This window comes from Oncorhynchus keta, chromosome 14, assembly GCF_023373465.1.
Source record: "Oncorhynchus keta strain PuntledgeMale-10-30-2019 chromosome 14, Oket_V2, whole genome shotgun sequence".
Taxonomy (NCBI): Eukaryota; Metazoa; Chordata; class Actinopteri; order Salmoniformes; family Salmonidae; genus Oncorhynchus; species Oncorhynchus keta.
This window is the reverse complement of record NC_068434.1, coordinates 2,998,884-3,020,793: the sequence shown is the minus strand read 5'-3', so window position 1 is coordinate 3,020,793 and position 21,910 is coordinate 2,998,884. Positions and strand designations below refer to the sequence as shown.

At 49.3% G+C, this 21,910-nt stretch overlaps 1 protein-coding gene across 1 annotated transcript in view; it reads right to left on the bottom strand.

The window, feature by feature from the left end:
* pdzd2 (PDZ domain containing 2) overlaps nt 1-21,910 on the bottom strand; it is a 209,590-nt gene that overhangs the window by 105,001 nt on the left and 82,679 nt on the right. The window contains 1 exon segment of the mRNA XM_052462660.1: nt 21,491-21,910. This exon segment is cut by the window's right edge and continues 103 nt beyond it. Within this exon segment, the coding sequence (XP_052318620.1) occupies nt 21,491-21,910 (420 nt within the window).

The window sequence follows — 21,910 nt, the reverse complement described above, 5'->3', positions numbered from 1 at the left end:
CCCAACAGTTAGTCCTCTCCTCTCCCAACCCTAACCCAACAGTTAGTCCTCTCCTCTCCCAACCCTAACCCAACAGTTAGTCCTCTCCTCTCCCAACCCTAACCCAACAGTTAGTCCTCTCCTCTCCCAACCCTAACCCAACAGTTAGTCCTCTCCTCTCCCAACCCTAACCCAACAGTTAGTCCTCTCCTCTCCCAACCCTAACCCAACAGTTAGTCCTCTCCTCTCCCAACCCTAACCCAACAGTTAGTCCTCTCCTCTCCCAACCCTAACCCAACAGTTAGTCCTCTCCTCTCCCAACCCTAACCCAACAGTTAGTCCTCTCCTCTCCCAACCCTAACCCAACAGTTAGTCCTCTCCTCTCCCAACCCTAACCCAACAGTTAGTCCTCTCCTCTCCCAACCCTAACCCAACAGCTAGTCCTCTCCTCTCCCAACCCTAACCCAACAGTTAGTCCTCTCCTCTCCCAACCCTAACCCAACAGTTAGTCCTCTCCTCTCCCAACCCTAACCCAACAGTTAGTCCTCTCCTCTCCCAACCCTAACCCAACAGTTAGTCCTCTCCTCTCCCAACCCTAACCCAACAGTTAGTCCTCTCCTCTCCCAACCCTAACCCAACAGTTAGTCCTCTCCTCTCCCAACCCTAACCCAACAGTTAGTCCTCTCCTCTCCCAACCCTAACCCAACAGTTAGTCCTCTCCTCTCCTCTCCCCAACCCTAACCCAACAGTTAGTCCTCTCCTCTCCTCTCCCAACCCTAACCCAACAGTTAGTCCTCTCCTCTCCCAACCCTAACCCAACAGTTAGTCCTCTCCTCTCCCAACCCTAACCCAACAGTTAGTCCTCTCCCAACCCTAACCCAACAGTTAGTCCTCTCCTCTCCCAACCCTAACCCAACAGTTAGTCCTCTCCTCTCCTCTCCCAACCCTAACCCAACAGTTAGTCCTCTCCTCTCCCAACCCTAACCCAACAGTTAGTCCTCTCCTCTCCCAACCCTAACCCAACAGTTAGTCCTCTCCTCTCCTCTCCCAACCCTAACCCAACAGTTAGTCCTCTCCTCTCCCAACCCTAACCCAACAGTTAGTCCTCTCCTCTCCCAACCCTAACCCAACAGTTAGTCCTCTCCTCTCCCAACCCTAACCCAACAGTTAGTCCTCTCCTCTCCCAACCCTAACCCAACAGTTAGTCCTCTCCTCTCCCAACCCTAACCCAACAGTTAGTCCTCTCCTCTCCCAACCCTAACCCAACAGTTAGTCCTCTCCTCTCCCAACCCTAACCCAACAGTTAGTCCTCTCCTCTCCCAACCCTAACCCAACAGTTAGTCCTCTCCTCTCCCAACCCTAACCCAACAGTTAGTCCTCTCCTCTCCCAACCCTAACCCAACAGTTAGTCCTCTCCTCTCCCCCCTAACCCAACAGTTAGTCCTCTCCTCTCCCAACCCCTAACCCAACAGTTAGTCCTCTCCTCTCCCAACCCTAACCCAACAGTTAGTCCTCTCCTCTCCCAACCCTAACCCAACAGTTAGTCCTCTCCTCTCCCAACCCTAACCCAACAGTTAGTCCTCTCCTCTCCCAACCCTAACCCAACAGTTAGTCCTCTCCTCTCCCAACCCCTAACCCAACAGCTAGTCCTCTCCTCTCCCAACCCTAACCCAACAGCTAGTCCTCTCCTCTCCCAACCCTAACCCAACAGTTAGTCCTGTCCTCTCCCAACCCTAACCCAACAGTTAGTCCTCCTCTCCCAACCCTAACCCAACAGTTAGTCCTCTCCTCTCCCAACCCTAACCCAACAGTTAGTCCTCTCCTCTCCCAACCCTAACCCAACAGTTAGTCCTGTCCTCTCCCAACCCTAACCCAACAGTTAGTCCTGTCCTCTCCCAACCCTAACCCAACAGTTAGTCCTCTCCTCTCCCAACCCTAACCCAACAGTTAGTCCTGTCCTCTCCCAACCCTAACCCAACAGTTAGTCCTCTCCTCTCCCAACCCTAACCCAACAGTTAGTCCTCTCCTCTCCCAACCCTAACCCAACAGTTAGTCCTCTCCTCTCCCAACCCTAACCCAACAGTTAGTCCTCTCCTCTCCCAACCCTAACCCAACAGTTAGTCCTCTCCTCTCCTCTCCCAACCCTAACCCAACAGTTAGTCCTCTCCTCTCCCAACCCTAACCCAACAGTTAGTCCTCTCCTCTCCCAACCCTAACCCAACAGTTAGTCCTCTCCTCTCCCAACCCCTAACCCAACAGTTAGTCCTCTCCTCTCCCAACCCTAACCCAACAGTTAGTCCTCTCCTCTCCCAACCCTAACCCAACAGTTAGTCCTCTCCTCTCCCAACCCTAACCCAACAGTTAGTCCTCTCCTCTCCCAACCCTAACCCAACAGTTAGTCCTCTCCTCTCCCAACCCTAACCCAACAGTTAGTCCTCTCCCTCTCCCAACCCTAACCCAACAGTTAGTCCTCTCCTCTCCTCCCAACCCTAACCCAACAGTTAGTCCTCTCCTCTCCCAACCCTAACCCAACAGTTAGTCCTCTCCTCTCCCAACCCTAACCCAACAGTTAGTCCTCTCCTCTCCCAACCCTAACCCAACAGTTAGTCCTCTCCTCTCCCAACCCTAACCCAACAGTTAGTCCTCTCTCCCAACCCTAACCCAACAGTTAGTCCTCTCCTCTCTCCCAACCCTAACCCAACAGTTAGTCCTCTCCTCTCCCAACCCTAACCCAACAGTTAGTCCTCTCCTCTCCCAACCCTAACCCAACAGTTAGTCCTCTCCTCTCCCAACCCTAACCCAACAGTTAGTCCTCTCCTCTCCCAACCCTAACCCAACAGTTAGTCCTGTCCTCTCCCAACCCTAACCCAACAGTTAGTCCTCCTCTCCCAACCCTAACCCAACAGTTAGTCCTCTCCTCTCCCAACCCTAACCCAACAGTTAGTCCTCTCCTCTCCCAACCCTAACCCAACAGTTAGTCCTCTCCTCTCCCAACCCTAACCCAACAGTTAGTCCTCTCCTCTCCCAACCCTAACCCAACAGTTAGTCCTCTCCTCTCCCAACCCTAACCCAACAGTTAGTCCTCTCCTCTCCCAACCCTAACCCAACAGTTAGTCCTCTCCTCTCCCAACCCTAACCCAACAGTTAGTCCTCTCCTCTCCCAACCCTAACCCAACAGTTAGTCCTCTCCTCTCCCAACCCTAACCCAACAGTTAGTCCTGTCCTCTCCCAACCCTAACCCAACAGTTAGTCCTCTCCTCTCCCAACCCTAACCCAACAGTTAGTCCTCTCCTCTCCCAACCCTAACCCAACAGTTAGTCCTCTCCTCTCCCAACCCTAACCCAACAGTTAGTCCTCTCCTCTCCCAACCCTAACCCAACAGTTAGTCCTCTCCTCTCCCAACCCTAACCCAACAGTTAGTCCTCTCCTCTCCCAACCCTAACCCAACAGTTAGTCCTCTCCTCTCCCAACCCTAACCCAACAGTTAGTCCTCTCCTCTCCCAACCCTAACCCAACAGTTAGTCCTCTCCTCTCCCAACCCTAACCCAACAGTTAGTCCTCTCCTCTCCCAACCCTAACCCAACAGTTAGTCCTCTCCTCTCCCAACCCTAACCCAACAGTTAGTCCTCTCCTCTCCCAACCCTAACCCAACAGTTAGTCCTCTCCTCTCCCAACCCTAACCCAACAGTTAGTCCTCTCCTCTCCCAACCCTAACCCAACAGTTAGTCCTCTCCTCTCCCAACCCCTAACCCAACAGCTAGTCCTCTCCTCTCCCAACCCTAACCCAACAGTTAGTCCTCTCCTCTCCCAACCCTAACCCAACAGTTAGTCCTCTCCTCTCCCAACCCTAACCCAACAGTTAGTCCTCTCCTCTCCCAACCCTAACCCAACAGTTAGTCCTCTCCTCTCCCAACCCTAACCCAACAGTTAGTCCTCTCCTCTCCCAACCCTAACCCAACAGTTAGTCCTCTCCTCTCCCAACCCTAACCCAACAGTTAGTCCTCTCCTCTCCCAACCCTAACCCAACAGTTAGTCCTCTCCTCTCCCAACCCTAACCCAACAGTTAGTCCTCTCCTCTCCCAACCCTAACCCAACAGTTAGTCCTCTCCTCTCCCAACCCTAACCCAACAGTTAGTCCTCTCCTCTCCCAACCCTAACCCAACAGTTAGTCCTCTCCTCTCCCAACCCTAACCCAACAGTTAGTCCTCTCCTCTCCCAACCCCTAACCCAACAGTTAGTCCTGTCCTCTCCCAACCCTAACCCAACAGTTAGTCCTCTCCTCTCCCAACCCTAACCCAACAGTTAGTCCTCTCCTCTCCCAACCCTAACCCAACAGCTAGTCCTAACCCTAACCCAACAGTTAGTCCTCTCCTCTCCCAACCCTAACCCAACAGTTAGTCCTCTCCTCTCCCAACCCTAACCCAACAGTTAGTCCTCTCCTCTCCCAACCCTAACCCAACAGTTAGTCCTCTCCTCTCCCAACCCTAACCCAACAGTTAGTCCTCTCCTCTCCCAACCCAACCCAACAGTTAGTCCTCTCCTCTCCCAACCCTAACCCAACAGTTAGTCCTCTCCTCTCCCAACCCTAACCCAACAGTTAGTCCTCTCCTCTCCCAACCCTCTCCTCTCCCCCCTAACCCAACAGTTAGTCCTCTCCTCTCCCAACCCTAACCCAACAGTTAGTCCTCTCCTCTCCCAACCCTAACCCAACAGTTAGTCCTCTCCTCTCCCCAACCCTAACCCAACAGTTAGTCCTCTCCTCTCCCAACCCTAACCCAACAGTTAGTCCTCTCCTCTCCCAACCCTAACCCAACAGTTAGTCCTCTCCTCTCCCAACCCTAACCCAACAGTTAGTCCTCTCCTCTCCCAACCCTAACCCAACAGTTAGTCCTCTCCTCTCCCAACCCTAACCCAACAGTTAGTCCTCTCCTCTCCCAACCCTAACCCAACAGTTAGTCCTCTCCTCTCCCAACCCTAACCCAACAGTTAGTCCTCTCCTCTCCCAACCCTAACCCAACAGTTAGTCCTCTCCTCTCCCAACCCTAACCCAACAGTTAGTCCTCTCCTCTCCCAACCCTAACCCAACAGTTAGTCCTCTCCTCTCCCAACCCTAACCCAACAGTTAGTCCTCTCCTCTCCCAACCCTAACCCAACAGTTAGTCCTCTCCTCTCCCAACCCTAACCCAACAGTTAGTCCTCTCCTCTCCCAACCCTAACCCAACAGTTAGTCCTCTCCTCTCCCAACCCTAACCCAACAGCTAGTCCTCTCCTCTCCCAACCCTAACCCAACAGTTAGTCCTCTCCTCTCCCAACCCTAACCCAACAGTTAGTCCTCTCCTCTCCCAACCCTAACCCAACAGTTAGTCCTCTCCTCTCCCAACCCTAACCCAACAGTTAGTCCTCTCCTCTCCCAACCCTAACCCAACAGTTAGTCCTCTCCTCTCCCAACCCTAACCCAACAGTTAGTCCTCTCTCTCCCAACCCTAACCCAACAGTTAGTCCTCTCCTCTCCCAACCCTAACCCAACAGTTAGTCCTCTCCTCTCCCCCTAACCCAGTAACCCTAACCCTAACCCAACAGTTAGTCCTCTCCTCTCCCAACCCTAACCCAACAGTTAGTCCTCTCCTCTCCCAACCCTAACCCAACAGTTAGTCCTCTCCTCTCCCAACCCTAACCCAACAGTTAGTCCTCTCCTCTCCCAACCCTAACCCAACAGTTAGTCCTCTCCTCTCCCAACCCTAACCCAACAGTTAGTCCTCTCCTCTCCCAACCCTAACCCAACAGTTAGTCCTCTCCTCTCCCAACCCTAACCCAACAGTTAGTCCTCTCCTCTCCCAACCCTAACCCAACAGTTAGTCCTCTCCTCTCCCAACCCTAACCCAACAGTTAGTCCTCTCCTCTCCCAGCTAGTCCTCTCCTCTCCAACCCTAACCCAACAGTTAGTCCTCTCCTCTCCCAACCCTAACCCAACAGTTAGTCCTCTCCTCTCCCAACCCTAACCCAACAGTTAGTCCTCTCCTCTCCCAACCCTAACCCAACAGTTAGTCCTCTCCTCTCCCAACCCTAACCCAACAGTTAGTCCTCTCCTCTCCCAACCCTAACCCAACAGTTAGTCCTCTCCTCTCCCAACCCTAACCCAACAGTTAGTCCTCTCCTCTCCCAACCCTAACCCAACAGTTAGTCCTCTCCTCTCCCAACCCTAACCCAACAGTTAGTCCTCTCCTCTCCCAACCCTAACCCAACAGTTAGTCCTCTCCTCTCCCAACCCTAACCCAACAGCTAGTCCTCTCCTCTCCCAACCCTAACCCAACAGCTAGTCCTCTCCTCTCCCAACCCTAACCCAACAGTTAGTCCTCTCCTCTCCCAACCCTAACCCAACAGTTAGTCCTCTCCTCTCCCAACCCTTAGTCCTGTCCTCTCCCAACCCTAACCCAACAGCTAGTCCTGTCCTCTCCCAACCCTAACCCAACAGCTAGTCCTGTCCTCTCCCAACCCTAACCCAACAGCTAGTCCTCTCCTCTCCCAACCCTAACCCAACAGTTAGTCCTCTCCTCTCCCAACCCTAACCCAACAGCTAGTCCTCTCCTCTCCCAACCCTAACCCAACAGCTAGTCCTGTCCTCTCCCCAACCCTAACCCAACAGCTAGTCCTGTCCTCTCCCAACCCTAACCCAACAGTTAGTCCTCTCCTCCCCAACCCTAACCCAACAGTTAGTCCTCTCCTCTCCCAACCCTAACCCAACAGTTAGTCCTGTCCTCTCCCAACCCTAACCCAACAGTTAGTCCTCTCCTCTCCCAACCCTAACCCAACAGTTAGTCCTCTCCTCTCCCAACCCTAACCCAACAGCTAGTCCTCTCCTCTCCCAACCCTAACCCAACAGTTAGTCCTCTCCTCTCCCAACCCTAACCCAACAGTTAGTCCTCTCCTCTCCCAACCCTAACCCAACAGTTAGTCCTCTCCTCTCCCAACCCTAACCCAACAGTTAGTCCTCTCCTCTCCCAACCCTAACCCAACAGTTAGTCCTCTCCTCTCCCAACCCTAACCCAACAGTTAGTCCTCTCCTCTCCCAACCCTAACCCAACAGTTAGTCCTCTCCTCTCCCAACCCTAACCCAACAGTTAGTCCTCTCCTCTCCCAACCCTAACCCAACAGTTAGTCCTCTCCTCTCCCAACCCTAACCCAACAGTTAGTCCTCTCCTCTCCCAACCCTAACCCAACAGTTAGTCCTCTCCTCCCAACCCTAACCCAACAGTTAGTCCTCTCCTCTCCCAACCCTAACCCAACAGTTAGTCCTCTCCTCTCCCAACCCTAACCCAACAGTTAGTCCTCTCCTCTCCCAACCCTAACCCAACAGTTAGTCCTCTCCTCTCCCAACCCTAACCCAACAGTTAGTCCTCTCCTCTCCCAACCCTAACCCAACAGTTAGTCCTCTCCTCTCCCAACCCTAACCCAACAGTTAGTCCTCTCCTCTCCCAACCCTAACCCAACAGCTAGTCCTCTCCTCTCCCAACCCTAACCCAACAGTTAGTCCTCTCCTCTCCCAACCCTAACCCAACAGTTAGTCCTCTCCTCTCCCAACCCTAACCCAACAGTTAGTCCTCTCCTCTCCCAACCCTAACCCAACAGTTAGTCCTCTCCTCTCCCAACCCTAACCCAACAGTTAGTCCTCTCCTCTCCCAACCCTAACCCAACAGCTAGTCCTCTCCTCTCCCAACCCCTAACCCAACAGTTAGTCCTCTCCTCTCCCAACCCTAACCCAACAGTTAGTCCTCTCCTCTCCCCCAACCCTAACCCAACAGCTAGTCCTCTCCTCTCCCAACCCTAACCCAACAGTTAGTCCTCTCCTCTCCCAACCCAACCCAACAGTTAGTCCTCTCCTCTCCCAACCCTAACCCAACAGTTAGTCCTCTCCTCTCCCAACCCTAACCCAACAGTTAGTCCTCTCCTCTCCCAACCCTAACCCAACAGTTAGTCCTCTCCTCTCCCAACCCTAACCCAACAGTTAGTCCTCTCCTCTCCCAACCCTAACCCAACAGTTAGTCCTCTCTCCTCTCCCAACCCTAACCCAACAGTTAGTCCTCTCCTCTCCCAACCCTAACCCAACAGTTAGTCCTCTCCTCTCCCAACCCTAACCCAACAGTTAGTCCTCTCCTCTCCCAACCCTAACCCAACAGTTAGTCCTCTCCTCTCCCAACCCTAACCCAACAGTTAGTCCTCTCCTCTCCCAACCCTAACCCAACAGCTAGTCCTCTCCTCTCCCAACCCTAACCCAACAGTTAGTCCTCTCCTCTCCCAACCCTAACCCAACAGTTAGTCCTGTCCTCTCCCAACCCTAACCCAACAGTTAGTCCTCTCCTCTCCCAACCCTAACCCAACAGTTAGTCCTGTCCTCTCCCAACCCTAACCCAACAGTTAGTCCTCTCCTCTCCCAACCCTAACCCAACAGTTAGTCCTAACCCTAACCCAACAGTTAGTCCTCTCCTCTCCCAACCCTAACCCAACAGTTAGTCCTCTCCTCTCCCAACCCTAACCCAACAGTTAGTCCTCTCCTCTCCCAACCCTAACCCAACAGTTAGTCCTCTCCTCTCCCCAACCCTAACCCAACAGTTAGTCCTCTCCTCTCCCAACCCTAACCCAACAGTTAGTCCTCTCCTCTCCCAACCCTAACCCAACAGTTAGTCCTCTCCTCTCCCAACCCTAACCCAACAGTTAGTCCTCTCCTCTCCCAACCCTAACCCAACAGTTAGTCCTCTCCTCTCCCAACCCTAACCCAAACAGTTAGTCCTCTCCTCTCCCAACCCTAACCCAACAGTTAGTCCTCTCCTCTCCCAACCCTAACCCAACAGCTAGTCCTCTCCTCTCCCAACCCTAACCCAACAGTTAGTCCTCTCCTCTCCCAACCCTAACCCAACAGTTAGTCCTCTCCTCTCCCAACCCTAACCCAACAGTTAGTCCTCTCCCTCTCCCAACCCTAACCCAACAGTTAGTCCTCTCCTCTCCCAACCCTAACCCAACAGTTAGTCCTGTCCTCTCCCAACCCTAACCCAACAGTTAGTCCTCTCCTCTCCCAACCCTAACCCAACAGTTAGTCCTAGTCCTCTCCCAACCCTAACTCCCCAACCCTAACCCAACAGTTAGTCCTCTCCTCTCTCTCCCAACCCTAACCCAACAGTTAGTCCTCTCCTCTCCCAACCCTAACCCAACAGTTAGTCCTCTCCTCTCCCAACCCTAACCCAACAGCTAGTCCTCTCCTCTCCCAACCCTAACCCAACAGTTAGTCCTCTCCTCTCCCAACCCTAACCCAACAGTTAGTCCTCTCCTCTCCCAACCCTAACCCAACAGTTAGTCCTCTCCTCTCTCCCAACCCTAACCCAACAGTTAGTCCTCTCCTCTCCCAACCCTAACCCAACAGTTAGTCCTCTCCTCTCCCAACCCCTAACCCAACAGTTAGTCCTCTCCTCTCCCAACCCTAACCCAACAGTTAGTCCTCTCCTCTCCCAACCCTAACCCAACAGTAACCCAACAGCTAGTCCTCTCTCTCCCAACCCTAACCCAACAGTTAGTCCTCTCCTCTCCCAACCCTAACCCAACAGTTAGTCCTCTCCTCTCCCAACCCTAACCCAACAGTTAGTCCTCTCCTCTCCCAACCCTAACCCAACAGTTAGTCCTCTCCTCTCCCAACCCTAACCCAACAGTTAGTCCTCTCCTCTCCCAACCCTAACCCAACAGTTAGTCCTCTCCTCTCCCAACCCTAACCCAACAGTTAGTCCTCTCCTCTCCCAACCCTAACCCAACAGTTAGTCCTCCTCTCCCAACCCTAACCCAACAGCTAGTCCTCTCCTCTCCCAACCCTAACCCAACAGTTAGTCCTCTCCTCTCCCAACCCTAACCCAACAGTTAGTCCTCTCCTCTCCCAACCCTAACCCAACAGTTAGTCCTCTCCTCTCCCAACCCTAACCCAACAGTTAGTCCTCTCCTCTCCCAACCCTAACCCAACAGTTAGTCCTCTCCTCTCCCAACCCTAACCCAACAGTTAGTCCTCTCCTCTCCCAACCCTAACCCAACAGCTAGTCCTCTCCTCTCCCAACCCTAACCCAACAGTTAGTCCTCTCCTCTCCCAACCCTAACCCAACAGTTAGTCCTCTCCTCTCCCAACCCTAACCCAACAGCTAGTCCTCTCCTCTCCCAACCCTAACCCAACAGTTAGTCCTCTCCTCTCCCAACCCTAACCCAACAGTTAGTCCTGTCCTCTCCCAACCCTAACCCAACAGCTAGTCCTCTCCTCTCCCAACCCTAACCCAACAGTTAGTCCTCTCCTCTCCCAACCCTAACCCAACAGTTAGTCCTGTCCTCTCCCAACCCTAACCCAACAGTTAGTCCTGTCCTCTCCCAACCCTAACCCAACAGTTAGTCCTGTCCTCTCCCAACCCTAACCCAACAGTTAGTCCTCTCCTCTCCCAACCCTAACCCAACAGCTAGTCCTCTCCTCTCCCAACCCTAACCCAACAGTTAGTCCTCTCCTCTCCCAACCCTAACCCAACAGTTAGTCCTCTCCTCTCCCAACCCTAACCCAACAGCTAGTCCTCTCCTCTCCCAACCCTAACCCAACAGTTAGTCCTCTCCTCTCCCAACCCTAACCCAACAGTTAGTCCTCTCCTCTCCCAACCCTAACCCAACAGTTAGTCCTCTCCTCTCCCAACCCTAACCCAACAGTTAGTCCTCTCCTTCCCAACCCTAACCCAACAGCTAGTCCTGTCCTCTCCCAACCCTAACCCAACAGTTAGTCCTCTCCTCTCCCAACCCTAACCCAACAGTTAGTCCTCTCCTCTCCCAACCCTAACCCAACAGTTAGTCCTCTCCTCTCCCAACCCTAACCCAACAGTTAGTCCTCTCCTCTCCCAACCCTAACCCAACAGTTAGTCCTCTCCTCTCCCAACCCTAACCCAACAGTTAGTCCTCTCCTCTCCCAACCCTAACCCAACAGTTAGTCCTCTCCTCTCCCAACCCTAACCCAACAGTTAGTCCTCTCCTCTCCCAACCCTAACCCAACAGTTAGTCCTCTCCTCTCCCAACCCTAACCCAACAGTTAGTCCTCTCCTCTCCCAACCCTAACCCAACAGTTAGTCCTCTCCTCTCCCAACCCTAACCCAACAGCTAGTCCTGTCCTCTCCCAACCCTAACCCAACAGCTAGTCCTCTCCTCTCCCAACCCTAACCCAACAGTTAGTCCTCTCCTCTCCCAACCCTAACCCAACAGTTAGTCCTGTCCTCTCCCAACCCTAACCCAACAGTTAGTCCTGTCCTCTCCCAACCCTAACCCAACAGTTAGTCCTCTCCTCTCCCAACCCTAACCCAACAGCTAGTCCTCTCCTCTCCCAACCCTAACCCAACAGCTAGTCCTCTCCTCTCCCAACCCTAACCCAACAGTTAGTCCTCTCCTCTCCCAACCCTAACCCAACAGCTAGTCCTCTCCTCTCCCAACCCTAACCCAACAGCTAGTCCTCTCCTCTCCCAACCCTAACCCAACAGCTAGTCCTGTCCTCTCCCAACCCTAACCCAACAGCTAGTCCTCTCCTCTCCCAACCCTAACCCAACAGTTAGTCCTCTCCTCTCCCAACCCTAACCCAACAGTTAGTCCTCTCCTCTCCCAACCCTAACCCAACAGTTAGTCCTGTCCTCTCCCAACCCTAACCCAACAGTTAGTCCTCTCCTCTCCCAACCCTAACCCAACAGTTAGTCCTCTCCTCTCCCAACCCTAACCCAACAGTTAGTCCTCTCCTCTCCCAACCCTAACCCAACAGTTAGTCCTCTCCTCTCCCAACCCTAACCCAACAGTTAGTCCTCTCCTCTCCCAACCCTAACCCAACAGTTAGTCCTCTCCTCTCCCAACCCTAACCCAACAGTTAGTCCTCTCCTCTCCCAACCCTAACCCAACAGTTAGTCCTCTCCTCTCCCCTCTCCCAACCCTAACCCAACAGTTAGTCCTCTCCTCTCCCAACCCCTAACCCAACAGTTAGTCCTCTCCTCTCCCAACCCTAACCCAACAGCTAGTCCTGTCCTCTCCCAACCCTAACCCAACAGTTAGTCCTCCCTCTCCCAACCCTAACCCAACAGTTAGTCCTGTCCTCTCCCAACCCTAACCCAACAGTTAGTCCTCTCCTCTCCCAACCCTAACCCAACAGTTAGTCCTGTCCTCTCCCAACCCTAACCCAACAGCTAGTCCTCTCCTCTCCCAACCCTAACCCAACAGTTAGTCCTCTCCTCTCCCAACCCTAACCCAACAGTTAGTCCTCTCCTCTCCCAACCCTAACCCAACAGTTATCCTCCTCCTCAACCCTAACCCAACAGTTAGTCCTCTCCTCTCCCAACCCTAACCCAACAGTTAGTCCTCTCCTCTCCCAACCCTAACCCAACAGCTAGTCCTCTCCTCTCCCAACCCTAACCCAGCAGTTAGTCCTCTCCTGTCTCAATGCTAACCCAACAGTTAGTCCTCTCCTCTCCCAACCCTAACCCAACAGCTAGTCCTCTCCTGTCCCAATGCTAACCCAACAGTTAGTCCTCTCCTCTCCCAACCCTAACCCAACAGCTAGTCCTCTCCTAGTCCTGACTGGCTTTTAGACCAACGGTGGAAGAGCCTGACACCAACTACAGCCATTAGTCTTGAATGGTATTGAGCTAACAGTGTGAGAGACAGAACAACTCACCCTGATGAAAGCTCTTCAGCCGAAACGTAGCAACAACAAGGAGACAAGAGTGTGCAACTTTCTTAATTATTTGTAGAGACAAAAACCAAAACAAACAGACCATCTGACACTGGGTGGAGTCGCAGTGCATCGGCATAGCTGACATTCAACACAGCCCTTCCGACATGTCACAGTCAGTCACATCTCCGTGAGTTCCCACGCTGTGTAACTTTTCCCCGTTTTCACGCTTCCCAACTCTCTTGAACTCCTCAGACAGTCTTATAGAACACACTGGATCAACCAGAAACACTGTTATCTTGTATACACGTCTTTCAGGTGTATCTCACACGAAACCTATACTATAGTGTGTACTATGGTTGGAATATTATAGCTTTTGCTGTAGTATTTTTTTGGAGACTTTATTGTAGTTTACTCTATAGTATATAGTATAAATACTGTGGTAAAAGAAAACTGTAGGTATATACTGTTGTGTTTTTGCGTATATTACTGTAGTATTCAATAATAGTGCTTTTGTTTTATTATCTTTGACGTAGAGGCGTTCGCCTTCAGGAAACCTACTGGAGAAATACGACAACAACAAAAAGTACATTTTCCATAAGCTGTAGGTCTGGGGTCTGAACAGAACATACAGAGCTTGAGTTCTTTTCTATAACCTGTATAGAGCATAATGTATAGTGTATACTTGGCATGTAGGTTTCTCACTTACGGGTGGTACCAATTTCTATATGGGGGAGGAGAATGGGCAGGGTGTATGCACTACACTATAGTTAAAAAAGTGTAGTGTTTAACAGTAGTTAGAGTTAACAGTAGTCAGAGTTAACAGTAGTTAGAGTTAACAGTAGTTAGAGTTAACAGTAGTTAGAGTTAACAGTAGTCAGAGTTAACAGTAGTCAGAGTTAACAGTAGTCAGAGATAACAGAGTTAACAATAGTCAGAATTAACAGTAGTTAGAGTTAACAGTAGTCAGAGTTAACAGTAGTTAGAGTTAACAGTAGTTAGAGTTAACAGTAGTCAGAGTTAACAGTAGTTAGAGTTAACAGTAGTCAGAGTTAACAGTAGTTAGAGTTAACAGTAGTTAGAGTTAACAGTAGTCAGAGTTAACAGTAGTCAGAGATAACAGTAGTCAGAGTTAACAGTAGTCAGAGTTAACAGTAGTCAGAGTTAACAGTAGTCAGAGTTAACAGTAGTCAGAGTTAACAGTAGTGTCTGAGTTAACAGTAGTCAGAGTTAACAGTAGTCAGAGATAACAGTAGTCAGAGTTAACAGTAGTCAGAGTTAACAGTAGTTAGAGTTAACAGTAGTTAGAGTTAACAGTAGTCAGAGTTAACAGTAGTCAGAGTTAACAGTAGTCAGAGTTAACAGTAGTCAGAGTTAACAGTAGTTAGAGTTAACAGTAGTTAGAGTTAACAGTAGTTAGAGTTAACAGTAGTCAGAGTTAACAGTAGTTAGAGTTAACAGTAGTCAGAGTTAACAGTAGTCAGAGTTAACAGTAGTCAGAGTTAACAGTAGTCAGAGTTAACAGTAGTCAGAGTTAACAGTAGTTAGAGTTAACAGTAGTTAGAGTTAACAGTAGTCAGAGTTAACAGTAGTCAGAGTTAACAGTAGTCAGAGTTAACAGTAGTCAGAGTTAACAGTAGTCAGAGTTAACAGTAGTCAGAGTTAACAGTAGTTAGAGTTAACAGTAGTTAGAGTTAACAGTAGTCAGTTAACAGTAGTCTGAGTTAACAGTAGTCAGAGTTAACAGTAGTTAGAGTTAACAGTAGTTAGAGTTAACAGTAGTCAGTTAACAGTAGTCTGAGTTAACAGTAGTCAGAGTTAACAGTAGTCAGAGTTAACAGTAGTTAGAGTTAACAGTAGTTAGAGTTAACAGTAGTCAGTTAACAGTAGTCAGAGTTAACAGTAGTCAGAGTTAACAGTAGTCAGTTAACAGTAGTTAGAGTTAACAGTAGTCAGAGTTAACAGTAGTCAGAGTTAACAGTAGTCAGAGTTAACAGTAGTCAGTTAACAGTAGTTAGAGTTAACAGTAGTTAGAGTTAACAGTAGTCAGAGTTAACAGTAGTGTCTGAGTTAACAGTAGTCAGAGTTAACAGTAGTCAGAGTTAACAGTAGTCAGAGTTAACAGTAGTCAGAGTTAACAGTAGTCAGAGTTAACAGTAGTGTCTGAGTTAACAGTAGTCAGAGTTAACAGTAGTCAGAGTTAACAGTAGTCAGAGTTAACAGTAGTCAGTTAACAGTAGTTAGAGTTAACAGTAGTCAGAGTTAACAGTAGTCAGAGTTAACAGTAGTCAGAGTTAACAGTAGTCAGTTAACAGTAGTTAGAGTTAACAGTAGTTAGAGTTAACAGTAGTCAGAGTTAACAGTAGTCAGAGTTAACAGTAGTCAGAGATAACAGTAGTCAGAGTTAACAGTAGTCAGAGTTAACAGTAGCGTGCTGTTGTGTGTATTTGCTTAGCATTGATCCACTTTGTCTGTGGTTCTGTGGTGAGGTTAGTCACTGTGGATGACTCATGGGAGAGTTTGTTGGCAGGATTACAGTATTTCTGAAGAAAAGCTAACTCAACATGCAGCTAACGTCATCTCCATTCAGAAGGAAGACGGGACTCTATGAACAACAGACTTTCTCACGTCATTCACTACTACTGTTTGTCTCTTCAGTTTGGTCTCATTAATGTCTGGAAGTGACCCAGCCATGTTGCATAATGCCTTGTCTTCAATCTCTAAACTAGCCAGGCCTGTCAGGGCGTCAAGGCAGCCTAACCCCCTCTGATTGGCTAAATGCTGAGCAGCCTAACCCCCTCTGATTGGCTAAATGCTGATTTATACCCTACGGAGTGTAGTGCAGTGTCGCAATGTCGTTTTCCGTCACTTTGCAGAGCGCATTGACATTTAACGTACTCCCACTGGGGCAGTGTTGTGTAGGCAATACCATACTATATACAGGGTCAGTTAATACCATACTATATACAGGGTCAGTTAATACCATACTATATACAGGGTCAGTTAATACCATACTATATACAGCGTCAGTTAATACCACACTATATACAGGGTCAGTTAATACCATACTATATACAGGGTCAGTTAATACCATACTATATACAGGGTCAGTTAATACCATACTATATACAGGGTCTATAGGGTCTATTTTCTATAGGATTGAGATCAGGGCTTTGTGATGGCCACTCCAATACCTTGACTGTGTTGTCCTTAAGCCATTTTGCCACAACTTTGGAAGTGTGCTTGGGGTCAATGTCCATTTGGAAGACCCATTTGCGACCAAGCTTTAACTTCCTGACTGATGTCTTGAGATGTTGCTTCAATATATCCACATCCTTTTCCTCCTCATGATGCCATCTATTTTGTGAAGTGCACCAGTCCCTCCTGCAGCAAAGCACCGCCACAACATGATGCTGCCACCCCGTGCTTCAAAGTTGGGATGGTGTTCTTCGGCTTGCAAGCCTCTCCCTTTTTCCTCCAAACATAACGATGGTCATTATGGCCAAACAGTTCTATCTTTGTTTCATCAGAACAGAGGACATTTCTCCAAAAAAGTACAATCTTTGTCCCCATGTGCAGTTGCAAACTGTAGTCTGGCATTTTTATGGTGGCTTTGGAGCAGTGGCTTCTTCCTTGCTGAGTGGCCTTTCAGGTTATGTTGATATAGGACTCGTTTTACTGTGGATAAAGATACTTTTGTACTTGTTTCCTCCAGCATCTTCACAAGGTCCTTTGCTGTGGTTCTGGGATTGATTTGCATTTTTCGCACCAAAGTACATTAATCTCTAGGAGACAGAACGTGTCTTCTTCCTGATCGGTATGACGGCTGCGTGGTCCCATGGTGTTTATACGTGCATACTATTGTTTGTACAGATGAACGTGGCACCTTCAGGCCTTTGGTTAGTCCTCTACTCTCCCAACCCTAACCCAATGGCAACCCTAACCCAATGGAAATTGCTCCCAAGGATGAGCCAGACTTTTGGAGATCTACAAATCTTTTTATGAGGTCTTGGCTGAGGTCTTTTGATTTTCCCATGATGTCAAGCAACGAGGCACTGAGTTTGAAGGTAGGCCTTGAAATATATCCACAGGTACACCTCCAATTGACTCAAATTATGTCAATTAGCCTATCAGAAGCTTCTAAAGCCATGACATAATTTTCTGGAATTTTCCAAGCTGTTTAAAGGCACAGTCAACTTAGTGTATGTAAACTTCTGACCCACTAGAATTGTGATACAGTGAATTGTAAGTGAAATAATCTGTCTGTAAACAATTGTTGGAAAAATGACTTGTGTCATGCACAAAGTAGATGTCCTAACTGACTTGCCAAAACTATAGTTTGTTAACAAGAAATTTGTGGAGTGGTTGAAAAACGAGTTTTAATGACTCCAACCTAAGTGTATGGAAACATCCGACTTGAACTGAAGATATGTATAATGGGTAAGGTGACAACAGAATATTTGATCAACAGAGTAGCAACAGTGTGTATGGGTGTGGAGTCAGTGTGAATGTATGTGCATATTATGTGTGAGTGAGCAGACGGAGTGAGTGAGTGTGTGTGTGTGTGTGTGTGTGTGTGTGTGTGTGTGTGTGTGTGTGTGTGTGTGTGTGTGTGTGTGTGTGTGTGTGTGTGTGTGTGTGTGTGAGTGTGTGTGTGTGTGTGTGTGTGTGTGTGTGTGTGTGTGTGTGTGCGCGTGAGTGTGTGCAAGTGTTTGTTGGAGTGACAGAGTGTGTGTGTGTGTGTGTGTGTGTTTTTTAAACGTTTACATTTTTTTTTTTTTTTACCTTTATTTAACTAGGCAAGTCAGTTAAGAACAAATTATTATTTTCAATGACGGCCTAGGAACTGTGGGGTTCACTGGTCTAGGAACAGTGGGTTAACTGGTCTAGGAACTGTGGGGTTCACTGGTCTAGGAACAGTGGGTTAACTGGTCTAAGAACAGTGGGTTAACTGGTCTAGGAACTGTGGGGTTCACTGGTCTAGGAACAGTGGGTTAACTGGTCTAAGAACAGTGGGTTAACTGGTCTAGGAACAGTGGGTTAACTGGTCTAAGAACAGTGGGTTAACTGGTCTAGGAACAGTGGGTTAACTGGTCTAGGAACAGTGGGTTAACTGGTCTAGGAACAGAGGGTTAACTGGTCTAGGAACAGAGGGTTAACTGGTCTAGGAACAGTGGGTTAACTGGTCTAGGAACAGTGGGTTAACTGGTCTAGGAACTGTGGGGTTCACTGGTCTAGGAACAGTGGGTTAACTGGTCTAGGAACTGTGGGGTTCACTGGTCTAGGAACAGTGGGTTAACTGGTCTAAGAACAGTGGGTTAACTGGTCTAGGAACTGTGGGGTTCACTGGTCTAGGAACAGTGGGTTAACTGGTCTAAGAACAGTGGGTTAACTGGTCTAGGAACAGAGGGTTAACTGGTCTAGGAACAGTGGGTTAACTGGTCTAGGAACAGTGGGTTAACTGGTCTAGGAACAGTGGGTTAACTGGTCTAGGAACAGAGGGTTAACTGGTCTAGGAACAGAGGGTTAACTGGTCTAGGAACAGTGGGTTAACTGGTCTAGGAACAGTGGGTTAACTGGTCTAGGAACAGTGGGTTAACTGGTCTAGGAACAGAGGGTTAACTGGTCTAGGAACAGAGGGTTAACTGGTCTAGGAACAGTGGGTTAACTGGTCTAGGAACAGTGGGTTAACTGGTCTAGGAACAGTGGGTTAACTGGTCTAGGAACAGTGGGTTAACTGGTCTAGGAGCAGTGGGTTAACTGGTCTAAGAACAGTGGGTTAACTGGTCTAGGAAAGGTGGGTTAACTGGTCTAGGAACAGTGGGTTAACTGGTCTAGGAACAGTGGGTTAACTGGTCTAGGAACAGTGGGTTAACTGGTCTAGTGGGTTAACTGGTCTAGGAACAGGGGTTAACTGGTCTAGGAACAGTGGGTTAACTGGTCTAGGAACAGTGGGTGAACTGGTCTAGTGGGTTAACTGGTCTAGGAACAGTGGGTTAACTGGTCTAGTGGGTTAACTGGTCTAGGAACAGTGGGTTAACTGGTCTAGGAACAGTGGGTGAACTGGTCTAGGAACAGTGGGTTAACTGGTCTAGTAACAGTGGGTTAACTGGTCTAGGAACAGTGGGTTAACTGGTCTAGGAACAGTGGGTTAACTGGTCTAGGAACAGTGGGTTAACTGGTCTAGGAACAGTGGGTTAACTGGTCTAGGAACAGTGGGTTAACTGGTCTAGGAACAGTGGGTTAACTGGTCTAGGAACAGTGGGTTAACTGGTCTAGGAACAGTGGGTAGACTGCCTGTTCGGGGGCAGAACGGTTCCATTGATCATTCTTAAGATGTTTCTGCAACTTTATTGGTAAATTCAATTGATTGGACATTATTTGGAAAGGCACACACCTGCCTATACAAGGTCCCACAGTTGTCAGTGCATGTCAGAGCAAAAACCAAGACATGGGGTCGGAGGAATTGTCCATAGAGCTCTGAGACAGGATTGTGTCGAGGCTAAGCAATCAAGGGAGAAGTGTATTGATCGGGAGGTGACCAAGAACCCGATGGTCACTCTGACAGACCTCCTCTGTGGAGATGGGAGAACCTTCCAGAAGGACAACCGTCCGAGATGGGAGAACCTTCCAGAAGGACAACCGTCCGAGATGGGAGAACCTTCCAGAAGGACAACCGTCCGAGATGGGAGAACCTTCCAGAAGGACAACCATCTCTGCAGCAGAGAACTATCGACAAATACTCCAATCTGCAGCACTACAGCCAAACAGGTCTTTATCGTAGAGTGGACACATTGAAGCCACTCCTCAGTAAAAGGCACATGACAGCCCGCTTGGAGTTTGCCAAAAGGCACCTAAAGACTCTCAGACCATAAGAAACAATATTCTCTGGTCTAATGAAACCAAGATTTCATTCTTTGGCCTGAATGCCAAGCGTCACGTCTGGAGGAAACCTGGCACCATCCCCACGGTGAAGCATGGTGGTGGCAGCATCATGCTGTGGAGATGTTTTTCAGTGGCAGGGACTGGGAGACTAGTCAGGATCGAGGCAAAGATGAACGGAGCAAAGTACAGAGAGATCCTTGATGAAAACCTGCTCCAGAGCGCTCAGGACCCCAGACTGGGACGAAGGTTCACCTTCCAACAGAGCAACAACCCTAAGCACACAGCCAAGACAACGCAGGAGTGGCTTCGGGATGACAAGTCTTTGAATGTCCTTGAGTGTGCCAGCCAGAGCCCGGACTTGAATCCAATCAAACATCTCTAGAGAGACCTGAAAATAGCTGTGCAGCGATGCTCCCCATCAACCTGACAGATCTTGAGAGGATCTGCAGAGAAGAATGGGAGAAACTCCCCAAATACAGGTGTACCAAGCTTGTAGCGCCATACCCAAGAAGACTCGAGGCTGTAATCGCTGCCAAAGGTGCTTCAATGAAGTCCTGAGTAAAGGGTCTGAATACTTATGGAAATGTCATATTTCAGTTGTTGTTGTTTTTTTTTATACATTTGTACATTTTCATTTAGTCATTACGGTGTATAATGCAGGGAAAAAATGATTTAATCCAGTTTAGAAGGAGGCTGTAACGTAATATAATGTGGAAAAAGTCAAGGGGTCTGAATACTTCCCTGAGGCGCTGTAGGTGGCAAAAACTTTGCACTTAATTTAGATTATGAGTTGTGATCTTTTACAATTCCAATAGTTCCATTGTACCGAGTAGACTAAATCAAGCAGCTCCATTTGACCAATGTGTTGAACCCACGGAGTGCTCTGTCTTACCTGATTGGAGGATTCACTGATAGAGACTGTCTGTCTAACCTGACTGGAGGTATCACTGCTTAGAGACTGTCTGTCTTACCTGACTGGAGGTATCACTGCTTAGAGACTGTCTGTCTTACCTGACTGGAGGTATCACTGCTTAGAGACTGTCTGTCTTACCTGACTGGAGGTATCACTGATAGAGACTGTCTGTCTTACCTGACTGGAGGTATCACTGCTTAGAGACTGTCTGTCTTACCTGACTGGAGGTATCACTGCTTAGAGACTGTCTGTCTTACCTGACTGGAGGTATCACTGCTTAGAGACTGTCTGTCTTACCTGACTGGAGGTATCACTGCTTAGAGACTGTCTGTCTTACCTGACTGGAGGTATCACTGCTTAGAGACTGTCTGTCTTACCTGACTGGAGGTATCACTGCTTAGAGACTGTCTGTCTTACCTGACTGGAGGTATCACTGCTTAGAGACTGTCTGTCTTACCTGACTGGAGGTATCACTGCTTAGAGACTGTCTGTCTTACCTGACTGGAGGTATCACTGCTTAGAGACTGTCTGTCTTACCTGACTGGAGGTATCACTGCTTAGAGACTGTCTGTCTTACCTGACTGGAGGTATCACTGATAGAGACTGTCTGTCGTACCTGACTGGAGGTATCACTGCTTAGAGACTGTCTGTCTTACCTGACTGGAGGTATCACTGCTTAGAGACTGTCTGTCTTACCTGACTGGAGGTATCACTGCTTAGAGACTGTCTGTCTTACCTGACTGGAGGTATCACTGCTTAGAGACTGTCTGTCTTACCTGACTGGAGGTATCACTGATAGAGACTGTCTGTCTTACCTGACTGGAGGTATCACTGCTTAGAGACTGTCTGTCTTACCTGACTGGAGGTATCACTGCTTAGAGACTGTCTGTCTTACCTGACTGGAGGTATCACTGCTTAGAGACTGTCTGTCTTACCTGACTGGAGGTATCACTGCTTAGAGACTGTCTGTCTTACCTGACAGGAGGTATCACTGCTGAATGACTCTGTCTTACCTGACAGGAGGTATCACTGCTGAATGACTCTGTCTTGTGTTCTGACAGTCCCCTGTGGGAGCGGTTCGGCAGGGTGGCGGTCCCTCCACTGTTCAGCAGGTTACGGGGGATCGCTAGAGGGGGCAGGACAGTCATGGGCCCCTCATCCTTCCTTCCTGGTCTCCCCTCAGGAGGCGTGACCTCCATCTCCATGGATACCGTGGATCCTCTGTAGCCGTGGTAACCACTCTCCAGTGTCTCCCTGCCACCATCGTCACAGCTACCGTCCGTACTATCACGATTTAACGACGACCGGGAGATGACGCCGAACTTTCGCAAACGTTTGCCATCGCCGTTCTGCGTCAGCAGGCTGCTGGGAGGCTCGGAGGAGATGCCGCTCAGGTCGTCCAGGGAGTGGGCGGAGCCACCACTGTTGGTAAC